This window comes from Diabrotica virgifera, chromosome 6, assembly GCF_917563875.1.
Source record: "Diabrotica virgifera virgifera chromosome 6, PGI_DIABVI_V3a".
In the NCBI taxonomy this organism is placed as follows: domain Eukaryota; kingdom Metazoa; phylum Arthropoda; class Insecta; order Coleoptera; family Chrysomelidae; genus Diabrotica; species Diabrotica virgifera.
The window spans coordinates 31,772,522-31,790,125 of NC_065448.1; the positions used below are offsets into that span (position 1 = coordinate 31,772,522).

Consider the following 17,604-nt stretch of genomic DNA (forward strand, 5'->3'; position numbering starts at 1 on the left):
ATCAATTGTTTTAATTGCACTTTAAGCACACTTTAAATGTGTAGTAAAGTGTTCAATCTGATAAAATAATACCGTCTTTTAATTTTGTGTAATTTAAACACCAAACTAATTTTGTGCTAACCGCTTTAAAAAAAATAAAAAAAAAAAAGTATAGGATTGCTCCGGATTCGAACTCAAGACCTTTCGATCTCTGGCCGAATGCTATACCAAATACGCTACGAGGACTGTGTCTGTATCGGTTCGGACGTACCTAATGACAATTCACGGTAACAAACAGACAAGGTGAAGTATAATAAATATACAATAAAATGTTTTATAATACTCATCTTACTCCTAAGGAAGACAAATCCAAAGACACAAAAATTATAATAAATATATTTACCAAAAACACTAATATATTCTTTTCACACCTTTTCTTGCACTGATATATTTATACATGACTTGAAAGATAGCAACTAAACGCCATACTGTCTGTGTGCGCATGCGTGCAGTATTATGAAATTTTACTCTCAATCGCGCCTAAAGAAGTATAATTTCAAAAAGTTTTTTTCGGCCCTCCCTAATGACTAAATTGCTTAAAACAAATTTCACACTTGTTAGTTGTTTCTCCAGTATGCACTCTCAAATGTCTTTTTAAAGCACCTGCTTGACTAAACTGCTTAAAACAGATTTCACACTTGTTAGGTTTTCCCCAGTGTGCACGCTCAAATGTGTTTTAAAATTACTTGCATGGCGAAATAGTCCAAGAGGCAGCGCTGAAAAATCTCTCTGAATTTACTAAAGCTAGTTTTTTCACTGTTGATTACTGTGATTGTGTAGAGAAACATACTGCGGTCGGTCAAGCGAAACGTAGAACAGGGGTTACTGATATGTTATCAAAGTTGCTTTCCTGCGAAGGTAATGCAATCCATTTACTAAGGCTGAAAATCGGTACAAATATTCTAAATTGAATATAAATAAAAGGTATTATAGTCGGTCAGCTGTATGACGGAACAGAGCCGGTCGGTCGGCCCAAGTGAATGTGCTTTATTTAGAGAATTAGAAAAAATGTAAAATACAAAAGTGATTCGATTTTTAAAATGATTTTTTGACGGGCTCTGTCCCGTCATACAGCTGACCGACTATAATAACTTTTATTTGTATTTAATTTAGAATGTGTGTAGTGATTTTCAGCCTTAGTAAATTGATTGCATTACCTTCGTAGGAAATCAACTTTGATAACCTATCAGTAACCCCTGTTACGTTTCGCTTGACCGACCGTAGTATGTTTTTCTACACAATCACAGTAATCAACTGTGAAAAAACTAACTTTAATAAATTCAGAGATTTTTCAACGCTGCCCCTTCGTCTAAAACTGCTTAAAACAGATTCCACACTTGTGAGGTTTTTCTCCCGTATGCACTCTCAAATGTTTTTTCAAATAACCTGCTTGGCTAAAGTGCTTAGGACAGATTTCACACTTGTGAGGTTTTTCTCCAGTGTGCACTCTTAAATGTATTTTCAAACCTGCTTGACTAAATTGCTTAAAACAAATTTAACACTTGTGAGGCTTTTCTCCAGTGTGCACTCTCAAATGTGTTTTTAAACTACTTGCTTCACTAAACTGCTTAAAACAAATTTCACACTTGTAAGATTTTTCTCGTGTGCACTCTCAAATGTATTTTTAAAGAAACAGGTCGACTAAACTGCTTAAAACAAATTTCACACTTGTGAGGTTTTTGTCCGGTGTGCACACTCAAATGTGTTTTTAAAGTACCTACTTCACTAAACTGCTTAAAACAGATTTGACACTTGTGAGGTTTTTCTCCAGTGTGCACTCTCAAATGTGTTTTTAAATTACTTGTGTCAATAAACTGCTTAAAACAGAGTTCACACTTGTGAGGCTTTTCTCCAGTGTGTACTCGTAAATGCCTTTTCAAACTAGTTTCGTGACTAAACTGCTTAAAACAAATTTCACAATTGTATGGTTTTTCTCCAGTGTGCACTCTCAAATGTGTTTTCAAACTACTTAAGTGACTAAACTGATCAAAACAGATATCACACTTGTGAGGTTTTTCTCCAGAGTGCACTTTCAAATGTGATTTCAACTGTTCTACTCGACCAAACTGCTTAAAACAAATTTCACACTTGTGAGGTTTTTCCCCAGTATGCACTCTCAAATGGCTTTTCAAATGTCCTACTCGACTAAACTGCTGAAAACAAATTTCACACTTATGAGGTTTTTCTCCAGTGTGCACTCTTAAATGTATTTTCAAATCACCTGCTTGACTAAACTGCTTACAACAGAGTTCGCACTTGTGAGGTTTTTCTCCAGTGTGTACTCTCAAATGTACTTTCAAAGTTCCTGCTTGACTGAATTGCTGAAAACAAATTTCACACTTGTGAGGTTTTTCTCCAGTGTGCACTCTCAAATGTACTTTCAAATGGTCTACTTGACTAAACTGCTTAACACAAATTTCACACTTGTGAGGTTTTTCTCCAGTGTGCACTCTCAAATGTACTTTCAAATGGTCTACTTGACTAAACTGCTTAAAACAGATTTCACACGTGTGAGGTTTTTCTCCAGTATGCACTCTCAAATGTCTTTTCAAACTACCTGCGTGACTAAACAGCTTAAAACAGATTTCACACTTGTAAGGTTCTTCTTCAGTGTGTACTCCTACATGTCTTTTCAAACTACCTGCGTGACTAAACTGCCTAAAACAAATTTCACACTTGTGAGGTTTTTCTCCAGTGTGCACTCTCAAATGTCTTTTCAAATCACCCGCTTGACTGAACTGCTTAAAACAGATTTCACACTTGGGAGGTTTTTCTCCACTGTGCTTTCTTAAATGTTGTTTTAAATGATGTTTTTTTGAAAAATGTTTGAAACAAATCTCACATTTATAAGGTCCCCGTCTAGTCTGAACTTTTATATTTTTATTTACTGTTTTTCCCTTGGTATGCCGACTCATATAGTGTTCTTTATGGAATGAATGTTCATAAACTGTTTCCATAATTTTCATTTTATTCTTCTGAGTAAAACCTAAAATGCAAACCAATATAAACATTTACTACAACAGAAAAATGAATACAGACTCAAAATAGTAAACAAAGTTAAACATAATCAAATGTCAGGCAGCAAGTCGTAGCGCTTGTTCACAATGGACGTAACCATAAGATGAACATAAAGCGTTATCATTTCGTAAACCGTAATTCGTAGATAATTTTATGAAGTGTTCACAATAGACTTAAATTTTACGTAACAAAACAGGTATTTTGATTGTCAAATGTCAAAACGTTATTTATGGGTTATGGGTTGATGTAAGTAAATAAATACCTACATGTTTGTTTTTAAATTTGTGTGCATTTAACAAAAATATGAATATATCTGGTTTGGCGTGCTTACCATTTTATTGTTAAGGACGATTTAAAAAACAAATAAACCAAAAAGAAAAAAGGAGAGTTTATGATGCAGAGTGGTTTTTACTTATACAAGGATTTTTATATACATTTTTAAAATGTTTATCACCCTTACTATATTATAAGAAGGGCTTTCAACGCACAAGCTGAATTAAAAGTTCAATATCCACTTTCTCCATTTCATTTAATTTGGCAATTTAATTTATTATCACAACCCGAGATATAATAAACATAAGGGGTAAACAAAAACAAACCATAAGTAAACTGACAGAATCCACCTGTTTGAATTGTCAAACTCAATTGATCACCAACATTAAAATACAAAGAATACTATAGTTGTCCTTAAAATTCACGTAATTCAAACATAAAGTTGAAACAATCTCAACTTTATGTAATCCTTACGTTTAAAAGTAACACAACCATAACCATAAATTTTACGTTTACCCATTGTGAATACTAAGGGCCGGTATTTCCAACCTCACTTAAGCCAAAGCTTATTTTAAGCCTTTGCTTAAGCTTAGATGCCTGTATTTCCACTTCAATTTGAGGCTTAAGCCTAGGATTAAACCAAATAATTTTAAGCTCGCGCGGGAGTTGGTTTAAGCATTTGCTTAAAATTTGTTTTCTGTTTTTTGAGGTTATTTCTATAGATTATTAATTATAGAGTTGTTTTGAAAACCAACTTTTAAGTAATAACGTTATTATTGGATTATTACATAATAATCTATTAATTTATTAACCGTAATAACGATTACTAAAGTTCTTACTACTTTTGGAAGGTGTAGACACATGAAAATTGTTTATTTCTACAATGCTTGGTAGGTATATTTATTTTACAAAAATAAACTTACATTCCAATTTGACATTTTAAGGAATATATCCAATAAACAAAATTACAACGACGGATCTATTGCTTATGCAAAATAACAATAAAAATATAACCAGAGAAAATATAGACAATAAACTAAAAACACATGTATAGTCCGTTCGCTAAACTCAGACTCAACTGGCTAGTGATTTAAGCTAGTAATTTTGCCAATTTGGTAAAATTGCCAAAAAAATTATTACTAAATAGTTAATAATTACTAAATATTTATAGTTTATTTTTTAACCAGGAGGAGTAAACTAAAAAGACAGATTCACACCCAAGAAAGTCACTAGAGTAATAACAAATACATCTTCTTTTTTGGTTGATCTAGTCGGCCCTCAACGGTAATCGATAAATATTATATTAAATTATTACGTCGCTAAAGAGTTCCAAAAACAACTGCTTTTTATATAAAAGTAGACTAACAATCTAAAAATTAAAGAAATAACACAGAAAACACAAAAATCGCCGATCTAACTTAATTAACCTATGAAATGTCACTAGTGTCAAAATTTGGTAAATGTCATTAGTGTCAAAATTTTATAACAGTGGAGTAAACTTGCCTGCGGTTGGACCAATTACAAACAAGCAATAGAGCGCGGTAAATTTGAATCACTCCTCTTGGTTAAAAAACAAACCATAGTAATTTTGCAAATTTTGTAAAAATTGGCAAAAAACAAAAAAGTTACGAACTAAAATCTTTAGCCATTTGCGTCTGAGTTTAGCGAACCGACTATACCATGTTTACACAAAATTAAGTGAAGTAAAAATAATTAATACAGATGACAAGATAAAATTAAATGTCAACAGTAGTGGTTTTTACCTCAGAACAGTTAGCTCTGGCACTTTGACGTATTCAGAGGTACCAAACCAATTAACTTTACAGCTGAGCATCAGTTTAGTTAAGAGAATGATGGAAATACGGCACTCAGCTTAAGCTTCTCCTTAACTTTTGACACAGGCTTAGCTAAGCAAAAGCTTAAGTAGCTATTGAAATACCGGCCCTATTTCAAAAGCTACTTAAGCTTTTGCTTAGTTAAGCCTGTGTCAAAAGTTAAGGAGAAGCTTAAGCCGGGTGCCGTATTTCCATCATTTCCTTAAAGGCTGTATCACACCATACATTTTCTTGTATCATTTCTAATATCGTTTCTGATAAGTCAAAAAAAAAATGCATAGTGTCATACACAGATACAAGAAACGATATCAGAAACGATACAAGAATTTGAGTCAGACACAGATTCTTGTACAAGAACTGCGCCAATTTCATATTGCATAAGCAATAGATCTGTCTTTGTAATTTTGTTTATTGGATATATTCCTTAAAATGTCAAATTCGCATGTAAGTTTATTTTTGTACAATAAATATACATACCTACCAATCATTTAGTCCAGGAAATGAAGCATTTTGGATCGCAATTTTTTCGTCCAGCATGGATTTACTTGAAATTTTCACAGAAGGTAGAAAATAGTCCAAGGATCATTTTCTATATCATTCTGCTGTACGCTAAAACCTTGGGGGTAGTTGTCACCCCATCTCGGAGAATTTTTTATTACATTTCAACTAGGGATGGCGGTTTTTGACAAAAAACCGGTTTTCGGTTATACCGGTTTTTTTGCTTACGGTTTAACCTGGCGGTTATAACCGGCCAAAAAAAACCGGTTTTTGGAAAAACCGGTTTTCGGTTTTTTTAATACAATAGGTTACAAAGTTACATTTACAATTACAATTTTCCTCTCCTCCCAAAATCAAAAAATTCCCCAACCATTTCAACTTATAAAAAATTTCCCAGACTCTTTGAAATGGGATTTAAAAAAAATAATATCAAGATAAATATTTTACTTAAAAATAAATTGGATAATGCAATATATCTTTTATTTTTGCTACCATCAAAAAAAATTATCATGTATTACTTTTAACACGTTTGTATATATTTCTAGAATAGGTACATTTTAACTCATTTAATACTTCCTGTATGGGTGTATCGTTTTGAAAACGTAGGGACATTCTTGGAGATTCGTATTCGTAATCGTAATACGATATGCATAGGCAGAGCATTATTTTTGGTAATCAGATAAAATCATTCACCGACTTTCAATGTCAAGAGTTAAGAGTTTAGTGTGAAAAATAGATGATGATTGGCTTGAGTCTAATTCAAACAGACACTTCTTATGTAAATATTATGATTACAAATACCTTTTCAAGGAAATATTAAATAAAACTTAATAGCTGATTCTGCTGGCTGATGTGAGATTGCACTTTCAGTTCGCTTCTGTATTTATAAAATAAAATAAAATTTGAATTATGGTTTTGTTTGGAATAGTTACTTGAGAATAATAATTATGATTGGGATCCCAAATAATACCTAACCTAATCCTAATCACCGTAAAAACCTAATAACCGGTTTTTTCTTTAAAAAGAAAAAACCGGTTATAACCGGGACAAAAAAATAACCGGTAAAACCGGTTATTGCGAAGTAAAAAAACCGGTTTTAGGTTTAAACCGGTAGGTTTTTCCCATCCCTAATTTCAACCATGTAAACCGATATAAAAAGTAATTTTAAGAAAAAAATGTTTTCTACATTTTCTTCGTAAAACTAATATTTTTCGAGTTATTCGTGGTTGAAAGTAACAGTTTTTCGACGGAAAGATCGACTTTTTTAGAAGGTTTTTGGAGAATAACTCGAAAAATATGCATTTATAAAAAAAACTGTAGATATCAAAATTGTATCTTTTAGTAACACAAACGAAACTGTGTTTCTATAATATTTTTACGACCAATACAAACCGAGATACGGCATGTTAAAGGTTAGCTTTTTTCGCCAAATGCATAATTTGAAATAATCAAAGCCAAATAACGGGAAAACTTTGCATTTTTCCAGGAAAACTTATATGATGTTTTTTCAAGCATACAATAAGATTTAAAAAAAAATAATAAAAATTTCTAGCATAAAAGTTGAGCAACTTTTGATCAAAAAAAAGTCGGTACCTGTTTTTCTCTACGAAAAAAACAGTGAAAACAACCCCCTAACTGCCCTTGTAACTAAAAATTGGTCTTTTCCTTTTTGTATTTTCTTTTATATTTATATTATCAATACACCCAAGAAGGTTGACCTATTTAAAAGGCCTAATTTTAGAAAAATTGGAGTTTAAAGAAAAATTGTTTTCTTGCAATTTTGCATTTTTTATCATTTTCTTCAAAATATCTCCGAAAATACTGGAGATAAGAAAAAAATGATAGACTACTAAATTGTAGCTTTTTTAAGAGCTAAAATTTTCTTACGCATAGATTTTCATTATAATGAACAGTTAACGAGATATAGTTGTTTTAAACATCTATTTACGAGCAAACATCCCCTTATTCGAGCCCTTTAAACCCACCTCCATTAAAAATTAAGAGATCTTACGGAATTTAATTTACACAGTATTATTACTCTTCAAAAATACTACAAAACTGTTATTGAAAAAACTTTTTATCGCCAAAAATGAAGGAGCTATGTTTATAAAACTAATTTTTCTTTTTTCGAAAAATTCGAATAGTCCCCTTATAGAGCATTTTCAATGTACAGTGGAACCTCGATAACTCGGATTAATCGGGACCGCGGCCGATCCGGGTTATCGAAAATCCGGGTTAGCCGGAGAATATAGTAAAAATTAATAAATAACCTCCATTACAATTACAAAAACATGAAACACATATGCACAGTACACATCTAAATTACGTATAGTTGTATAGAGTGTAGAGTTTTGTTCATTTCTTGGTAAAAAACTCAGTCATACTGTAGAGATGTACCGACACCATAATATGGTAGGTCTGGATCCTGCGTACAAAAAAAATTGATAAATAGCAAGCTGAAAATTTGTTATTAGCTTAAGGGTGTCTAGTCGGACAAACATTAATATATGGGAACACTGGAACAGGGGAAGTTTTAACTGTGGAACAGGTTAAAAATTTGGAACGGTCAGACCACGAAAACGGCACATGTATTTTTTCCGACAGAACAGACTTAAACTCTCCGAACAGAGATTAAACTCTCATGCAAAAATCAGACTGCTATTTATCACCAAATTGGCGTTTTAATGAGTGGAACATGTAGAATATGTCAAATGACAGGAATTATGACAGGTGATAAATAGCAGTCTGATTTTTGCATGAGAGTTTAATCTCTGTTCGGAGAGTTTATGTCTGTTCTGTCGGACAAAACAAATGTGCCATTTTCGTGTTCTGACCGTTCCAAATTTTTGACCTGTTCCACAATTAAAACTGCCCCTGTTCCAGTGTTCTCATATATCAAAGTTTATCCGACTAGACACCCTTAAGCTATTAATAAATTTTTAGCTTGCTATTAATCAACTTTTTTTTCATACGCGGGATCCAGACCAGACCTATGGTAGCATAATATCATATTATGATGCTGCAATAAATTTATTTTAAAGATTCGTCTTTATCAATCCTACCTAATGTTTCTAGTTTCTTTTCCATTGTCACTGCAACATTTTTACGTTTTGTTACCATTACGTAGACAAAGCAAACACAATCTGAAGCACGATTACATTACAGAACGGAAGTGATTAATAGGCTGTACTACACACAATACAAGAATTTTTAAATAGTCACGTCTTTTTTAAACAATGCTAAGACAGTTTGACATAAATAAAGAAAAAGGAATACAGACAGGTGTCTGTTCTTTCCGATAAGCTGAGACGGTCGCTCTGGCTGCCGCCGTGTGCATGAATCATTTTTACTATTGTACTTATGTGTTCAAATTACACAGATACACATTATCTCTGAAATATTATTTGGCCTACATACATTTTTATTTGATAAAATTGTTAAATTGTCTATTTGTTAAATTTTTGTCTGATGAAAATCGGTCCGGGTTAGCCGGACTTCCGGGTTAGCCGGACTTCCGGGTTATCGGGGGCCGACTTATCGGGGTTCCACTGTACCTATATAATACCACAGAGCCGGTTCGTACACTGGATGACTGAAAAACTATTTGTATGTGTATTTTTATCTATTTGTAAATTCGTATTTTTGTGTAAATAAATGTTTTTGTAATTCTTTAATTCTACATTTTTTTCTGTATAGATCTATTAAATTGTCTACTTATAAAAATTGCAATGTTATTAAGGGTGGTTTTTAAGGGTTGAAATATTAGGATATATCCTAAAGCATAAAACAATCATTATTTAACCAGTCAAAACCAAATTTTACCTATATTAAAGTTTACAATGTTTTTATATAATTTTTGAAAATAAGGGTAGTTTACACCCCTAAAAATAATCAAAGCCCCTGAGCATGATATAGAATATGAAGTACAGGGTAAGATGATCCTAACCGGAAATTTTTATGTAATTTGATGCAAGCCGAAATTATTCTTTTAGGATAAGAAAACTTTTCATATATAGCTCCAACAAGGGTGGTTTTAAGGATTGAAATATTGTGATATTATTATCTCAAAGCACAAAACAATCATTATGTAACTAATAAGAAGCAAATCTTGACAATATTAAAGTTTAAAATGTTATTTTATAATTTTTTACAATTAGGGGTTGTTTTTGACCCTTAAAAAACCAAAAGCGTACAACGGCTCAATATAGAAAATGAACTAGAGGGTGAAATGAGCCTAATCCCAAATTTTTGTACAAATCGATGCTGGACGAAAAAATTGCGAGGTTTTGCCATTTTCCCAGCTTCATTTCCTCGACTAATTGTAGAAATAAATAATTGTCATGTGCCTACACCTTCCAAAAGTAGTAAGAATTTTAATAATCGTTATTAGGATTAATAAATTAATAGATTATTATTTAATAATCTAATACTAACGTTATTACTCAAAAGTTGGTTTTCAAAATAACTCTCTAATTAATAATCTATAGAAATAACCTCAAAAAACAGAAAACAAATTTTAAGCAAAGGCTTAAACCAACTCCCGCGTGAGCTTAAAATTATTTGGTTTAAGCCTAGGCTTAAGCCTCAAATTGAAGTGGAAATACAGGCATCTAAGCTTAAGCAAAGGCTTAAAGTAAGCTTTGGCTTAAGTGAGGTTGGAAATACCGGCCCTTACATTTGATTTCTACATGTTCAACTTTATGAATTACGGATACACTATGTGTAATTACGTTTTACGTCCATTGTGAACAAGCGCTTATATTTGATTTCGACATGTTCAACTTTATGAATTACGGATACACTATATGTATCTAATTACGTTTTACGTCCATTGTGAACAAGCGCTTATATTTGATTTCTACATGTTCAACTTTATGAATTACGGATACATTACGCGTAAATTATGTTTTACGTCCATTGTGAACAAGCGCTTAGATCTGCCGTACATAGCTTGAAGCAGTTGAGATCAACTGGTTGAAGCAGAAATACTGTGAACTATACTGCCGTACTAAGCCCAAAGGCGGTAACTGATTTTTTATCGAAAATGAGATTTTTGTATTTTTAGGTAGAATAGGGTATTTAGTATATATTTACAAAGTCTTTGGAATTGTAGAAGCATTATATTTTAAATAAAATTGCAATTTTGTTAGCGGTATCTACACTTTTCAGTTAAAATACTAACGCCCGGTTTCATAATCAACTTAAAGTGAACATTAACTAAAGTTCACTTTAACGTTGACATTTACCCATATGAATTGCATTGACAAGGGTACCAACTTAAAACTTAAAGTCCACTTTAACTGATTATGAAACCGGGCGTAAGCCATTTGGCGGCAAATGTTAAATACTATGGCGTTTTGACGGTATCTGCTACAGTTGCCGTCCATATACCTTAGCATATTGCACTTACCGCTAATCTACTTTCAAGAATGCTACGCCTACATTTAGAAACCGCCAAATCACCTTAGTATTACAAAGTAAATTCGGCCTAACTTTAGAAGGTTACATTATTGTGTTAGTTAAAAGAGTTGTGTTAGTAAAAGAAATAATTAGCGAGGATGGTAAGAACTTTTCGATATTATTATATCGAAAGTATATAAGAATTAACCAATTATGTTGTCCTAAACAATATGACTCTGCGCCAAGTGGATGATTTATATCTTGAATTAGGCGGTAAGAGATTTTCATATTTAAAAAATATTTCTTTTTTTTTAATTAGGTTTTAAAAACTTAATAATATATCCACACGCTGTCCACAAACATTTTTAGAAAAAGAGACTTAAAATATTTAGTTTTTTTTTAGAAAATCAAGTAAAGTCGAGCAAGAGTTGTGAAACACTGGTGAAACCACTGAAGACAATATTATAGAAAGAGAACAATTTATTGTAAAGCAATTACAAGAGGTGGAAAAAAATTATGTTCAGCCTGTACAGACGCAAGGTTTGTTTCATACTTAAAGTTTTCTGTAATTAACCCTTTGTTGGTCGTACATGGGATTAGCAGTCCCATTGATTCAATTTTTTGTTTAAATACAAGCTATTATCATTGTTTAACTAGACAATGTCTAGTAGTCTAGTTATACAATGCTATTATATATACGGGATTGTAGATTTGGGATATCTTTACTTAATCATTTGAGAATCCTTTACCAAGTTTTATACAAAAATGCTGGTTTTATTCCTTTATTAATTTTCTAAGAATGCGTCAGGTACCTGGATAATGATACAAAAATTTGTTTGAATATTTTAAAAATCTTATATATCCCATAATTAGGTATTTTTCGGTCTAAAGGACAATGTGATCATATTTTAATCATATCATATAACTAGTTTGCACAATACAACTAATAAAATGTTAAAATTTGCCCTAATTACTGTAAGTAATGGTATTTTACCGAATATGATATTGTGAAATACCCAATAATATAAGGCAGGCCAAAGGCACATCAAAGAAACATGAAACGTAAATCACGTTTCATGGAAATAAAACACTGCTAAACAAATAGAACTGCAATTAAAACATGACACGTTTAACCTACATAAAAAGGTAAAAGAATTGGCAGGTATACAAAAAAGGAAGCATCCCAATGTGCTATACAACGCAAATTGCCAAATAATAACTGACCTACAAGAAAAGCTTACGACCTGGAAGAATTATATAGAAGAACTCTTTGCCGATGAAAGAGAGGATCATGATATTGGTAACATACAAGGTGAGGAAGAACCAAAAATCTCTAAAGAAGAAATACTATATGCTATAAAAACAATGAAAAATGGCAAATCACAGGGTCCAGATGGACTTCCATCGGAACTTCTTAAGCTTGTGGAAGATGAAACAGTAAATGTTTTGGTTGACCTATTTAACTGCATTTATAAAACAGGAGAAATACCTAAGGAATGGCTTCTGTCAACCTTTGTAACTATTCCAAAGAAAACAAACGCAAAACTGTGCACCGACCATCGCACAATAAGCTTAATGGGACACACACTAAAAGTATTTCTTAAAGTGATACATACAAGAATTCACAAAAAACTAGACGCTGACATCAGTGATACTCAATTCGAATTTCGAAACGGGCTTGGAACAGGGGAAGCACTATTTTCACTTAATATCATGTGCCAGAGATGCCTAGATGTTAACCAAGAGATATATATATATATATATATATATATATATATATATATATATATATATATATATATATATATATATATATATATATATGTGTGTGTGTGTGTGTGTGTGCTTTATTGACTACAACAACGCGTTCGATAAAGTTCGCCACGAACAGCTGATGAGACTGTTGGTAGAGAAAAACTTGCATAAAAGGGACCTCAGAATTATATTCAATATTTACTATAACCAGAAGGCGAATATTAGAGTAGAACGGGAAACAACCGAGGAACTCGAGATCAAAAAAGGCGTAAGGCAGCGATGCATACTTTCACCAACCTTGTTTAACTTATATTCAGAAGATATTATAAACATACCCCTTGCTGACCAAGATATAGGAGTTAAAATAAATGGCACTTTAATAAACAATTTGAGATACGCTGATGACACAGTATTAATAGCAGAAACCCCGGAAGATCTCCAAACACTGATAAACAGAATAGTAGAGTGCAGCGAAAAGTTCGGTTTATCACTAAACATAAAAAAAAACAAAAATAATGATGGTGTCGAAATCTCCACAAAATTTTTCTGGCATAACCGTACATGATCAAAGAATTGAGCGTGTTAGGAAAATATAATTACCTGGGAACTGTTATTAATGAAAACAACGACAACTCTGAAGAAATCAAGATCAGAATAGAAAAAGCTAGAGCTACTTTTACCAAAATGAAAACAGTTTTATGCGGAAGAGAGCTAAGTTTAAATCTTAAAATTCGCCTCATGAAATGTTACGTGCTGTCAGTTCTTTTCTATGGAATGGAAGCTTGGATACTGAAAAAGATCGATACAAGGAAAATAGAAGCATTCGAGATGTGGATGTACCGCAGGATACTGAGAATATAGTGGACAGAGAGAGTGACAAACATGGAAGTGTTGCGAAGGATGTAGAAAGAAAAAGAACTTGCGCTTACTATTAAAAAGCGCAAACTGCAATACTTGGAACATATAATGAGGGGACAAAAGTACCAGCTACTACAATTAATTATTCAGAGAAAAATAATAGGTAAAAGATCCATTGGCAGAAGAAAACATTCATGGTTGAAGAATTTAAGAGATTGGTACAAGTGCAGCAACTGCCAATTATTTAGATCTACGGTATCAAAAATACGCATAGCCTTGATGATAGCCAAACTTCGGAACGAGGACGGCACCTGAAGAAGAAGAAGAAACAAATAGACGTCCGGCCATTTATGAAACTTTCCGAAAATAAAAATGTGTTATGAGCATGAATCACACTCGTTTCATTGGTAGGCGGACTTCAAGATTTGTTTAGCCGTGTTTAATTTTCATGAAACGTGTTTTACGTTTCATGTTTTTCGTTTCATGTTTCGTTGGTGTGCGGCTTGCCTAAGAATGCATAATATTAGGGTAGGTATCGGCGATCATAAAAATCTTAAAGCTCTACAATAACATGTCGTAAAATAGCAAACCTTTGTCGCTAAGAAATAAAATAAAAATATAATAGCCGAGAAAGTGAAAAGTATGGTTTACAATCACATTCACAGTTGAAGAATTCTTTAAAACGCTTAACATCAGCAGATGTTTAAACATCTATAACAATCTGAACAGATTGTGTTTTTTTCGTAGTATAAGTACAGTTCTGCCCAAATTATTAGACGTACTATAAAATATTTTATAAAAAATGTTAATTATGAGGTAATACCATTGTAATACTAAATAGGTTTTTTGTATGTACCAGACACAAGGTATGTTGTGGTTGTCTATTTAATTGTCTATATTGAATCACAAATAGAACATTATTATTAATGAACCAATATGTATTTATTGACTCTTGAAAGAAAACAGATATAACGACAACTAAATATTGTCAATTTGTTGTTGCCATATTGTGGCTCAACAAAATAATAACATTTAATAGTACTTTAATTCTTTCAATTTAATAAACTTTAATACACAGAAACGCTTTTTATTTCATATCAATCACAACTGTAAATCACATACCGCTAATAGGCTTAGTTTTATAGTAAGTTTTGATAAAACGTTTTAGCGGTATCTACCTCTTTATATATAAAACTTTGTTTTAAAATATAATTAATGGTTCCCTTAATAAACTGGGGCATATATCCATGCATAAAAACTATTAGCTAGTCCATAAATCCCTAACGGGCCAAAATTTTAGCATTCAATTTTGAAATCGCTTTTGCCACCATTTTGTCAAATGTTAGTTACCGCCTTTGAGCCTAACACGACAGTATAAATTTATATTCGCTGCCATACAGATGACAGATCGAGCAGTTAAGATGAAATTCGATCACGCTGTCGACAGCTAGAGAGCGGTTGCAAGATGACAAGGGTCAACTCAGGTAGTCAAAAATGTTGCTAAGTGGTAAACTGACCCATAATCATAGATATATTAACCATAGATTAGGCTAGTTCTAATTTAAATGTAAACTATAAAGATACTTTACTCCGAAATTCATATTTTTATATACCTATAGCGATACGCTTTAATTACTATTTCGCTAATTTTATTTTTAATATTTTTTCTCAAAAGCGAAACAACTTAGTCATTCGAAATTCAGATTAAATTAAATACAAAAATGTTTAAGAGTAACATGGCTTTACTCTGTCAACATCTGTTTCCTCACCCACATAAATTAGTTATCATATCAGACCATTATGTCAACAAAGAATGCATCGAAATTGTTTTCTTAAAACTGCGAAAGTGTACGCCAGACGTAGTGATTTATTGACAGCTGGTCAAAGTAAAAGAAACACAAACATAAATTTATCGTTTGTGGTTTTTTTCTTTAGTCACAACTCAGCAGGCAAACGCATCGGGTCTGGTCGTCGCTAACATCCACCTTTTCTTCCGAAGACCAAAGCGAAACACATTTTCGTTACAATAAATAAAATATTTATCGTTCTTTTTATTAAATTCATTTTTAATTAAATTCCGGCAACTCACCCATCGGAATATACCTATCTCGTATAAAATTAATAAAATTTGATTCATGATGGTTGCATCATAAATCTTAGACCAAGAAGAGCTTTTTATGAAGAATAACTTTTCTTCGTCAAATTAAAAATACAAGAGTTATAAATGAAAATGATGTTATTGGTATCCATAATTTGAGAAAATTCAAATATCTTTTATAAATAGTCAAATATTTTTTTCCATTAGAAGGATGTAATTTCATATATCAGAACATATTTTTTATTCCAAACAACATTTTAAATAACAATTTTCAAATATTGTGAAATACATAATATAAAGATACTTTTAACAGATGAACTGTAATACTTATGACACAGTCTATTTATCATTAAAGGGGAGGCCGTATACTTACTCGTACAATCGTACAAACCTTTTGAAAGTTATTAACCCGGGAGTAGTCGCGCTCACTTCTGTAACGTCGATAGTCGCGTGTGAGATTCTATCTCAAAATACGAATTTAAAACAAATTTTTATTTTGTACTATTTTTATCTACTTTTTATATTGAAAATATATATTTCTAACAATTTTATTTAAAAAACCTGTATTAACGGCCAACTGCCAATATCGGCCACCTGTACTAACGGCCAGTTTAAAAATTTCCCAAACCAATTATATGTAGACTACAAAAACTGGCAATACCGTCCACCTTTCTATATCGGCCAATAGTTCTTTCATTTTTAGTGGCCGTTACTGACAAATTTTACTCTACATATTACGAAAAAGGATGAAATGTGAGATTCTATCTATCGGCGCGACTACTCGCGGGTTAAAGCTAATTGGCTCCACCCAAAGCCATAAATATCACAAAAAGAAGAAGAAAAAAAATTCCTATACATTACTACACCCTTCCTCGAGGCACTTACGAAATTTTTTCAAAATTGCAAAATTTTTTATCAAGTTATCGCGAAAAAGGATAAAAATTGAGATTCTATCTCACCGCGCGACTACTCGCGGGATAATACATTATTGCTTTCAAAATATACTCAAATTGTATTTTTATACATTTATCACACATATTTAAATAATTATACACATAAATAATATTAACACATAAATAATTTAAAATTTAGTTTGACATTCACGAAGTGTCAAACTCAAATGTAAATAATAATCTATGCTTTGCTTAACAAATTCAGATTAAAAAACTAGCCTACTTACTACGAACAATTTCAGCTGACGGTTATTGTGTCGGCAGAAAATAAAAGGATTGTGACGTCATATTTTAGACTTTGAGGTCGATTATCTCGAAGACGGTTAGAGATATCGAAATGTCGTTTTCAGATTTGGATTCAGAAGACAAAACTACATAGGAATCCATCGATAAATCTGCTCTTAGTTTTGCAGGAGCGGCGACGCAATAATACACAGACGTTGCGAATTTATAAACGAAAAGTTTTCGTTGATAATTTCAAAAAAAAAGCTGTTTAGAAAGACGAAAACTGGTACATTTATTTATATGCCAGAGATAAATCGATTTCATTAATTGCGAATTTCTAGTACTGGTCACAGGCGTCCGTTTTGGGTAGGTCAACAGTTATTTTATAGCATAACTTTTTTGTCTTGAATTTTTGACACTAGATTATTATATTATGAGGTATTAGAGTACTAAAAGTTACTCTTACTTTTTGTTGGTAAAATACTTCGTTTTTTGTTGAAAACTTTTTTCAATTTTTTTTTCAAATTCCAAAAACGAAAAACTTTCAAATCGATTTTTCTAGAAAACGGTGTGTCCGGCCGACTTAAAGCAACAGTATCTTTTAGTACTGGAATACCTCACAATTTAATAATCCAGTTTCAAAAATGCATAA

At 32.0% G+C, this 17,604-nt stretch overlaps 1 protein-coding gene across 2 annotated transcripts in view; it reads right to left on the reverse strand.

The window, feature by feature from the left end:
- Positions 1–17,604, reverse strand: part of LOC126887534 (gastrula zinc finger protein XlCGF57.1-like) — a 155,896-nt gene that overhangs the window by 131,120 nt on the left and 7,172 nt on the right. The window contains exon 3 of one of the 2 annotated variants that reach the window (XM_050655190.1): positions 362–3,025. The exons of the other annotated variant lie outside the window; for it this stretch is intronic. Coding sequence (XP_050511147.1) covers positions 1,620–3,025 — 1,406 coding nt within the window. The 3' untranslated portion in view covers positions 362–1,619. Of the gene's footprint in view, positions 1–361; positions 3,026–17,604 lie in introns of those variants that run through there. 2 annotated transcript variants of the gene reach the window in all.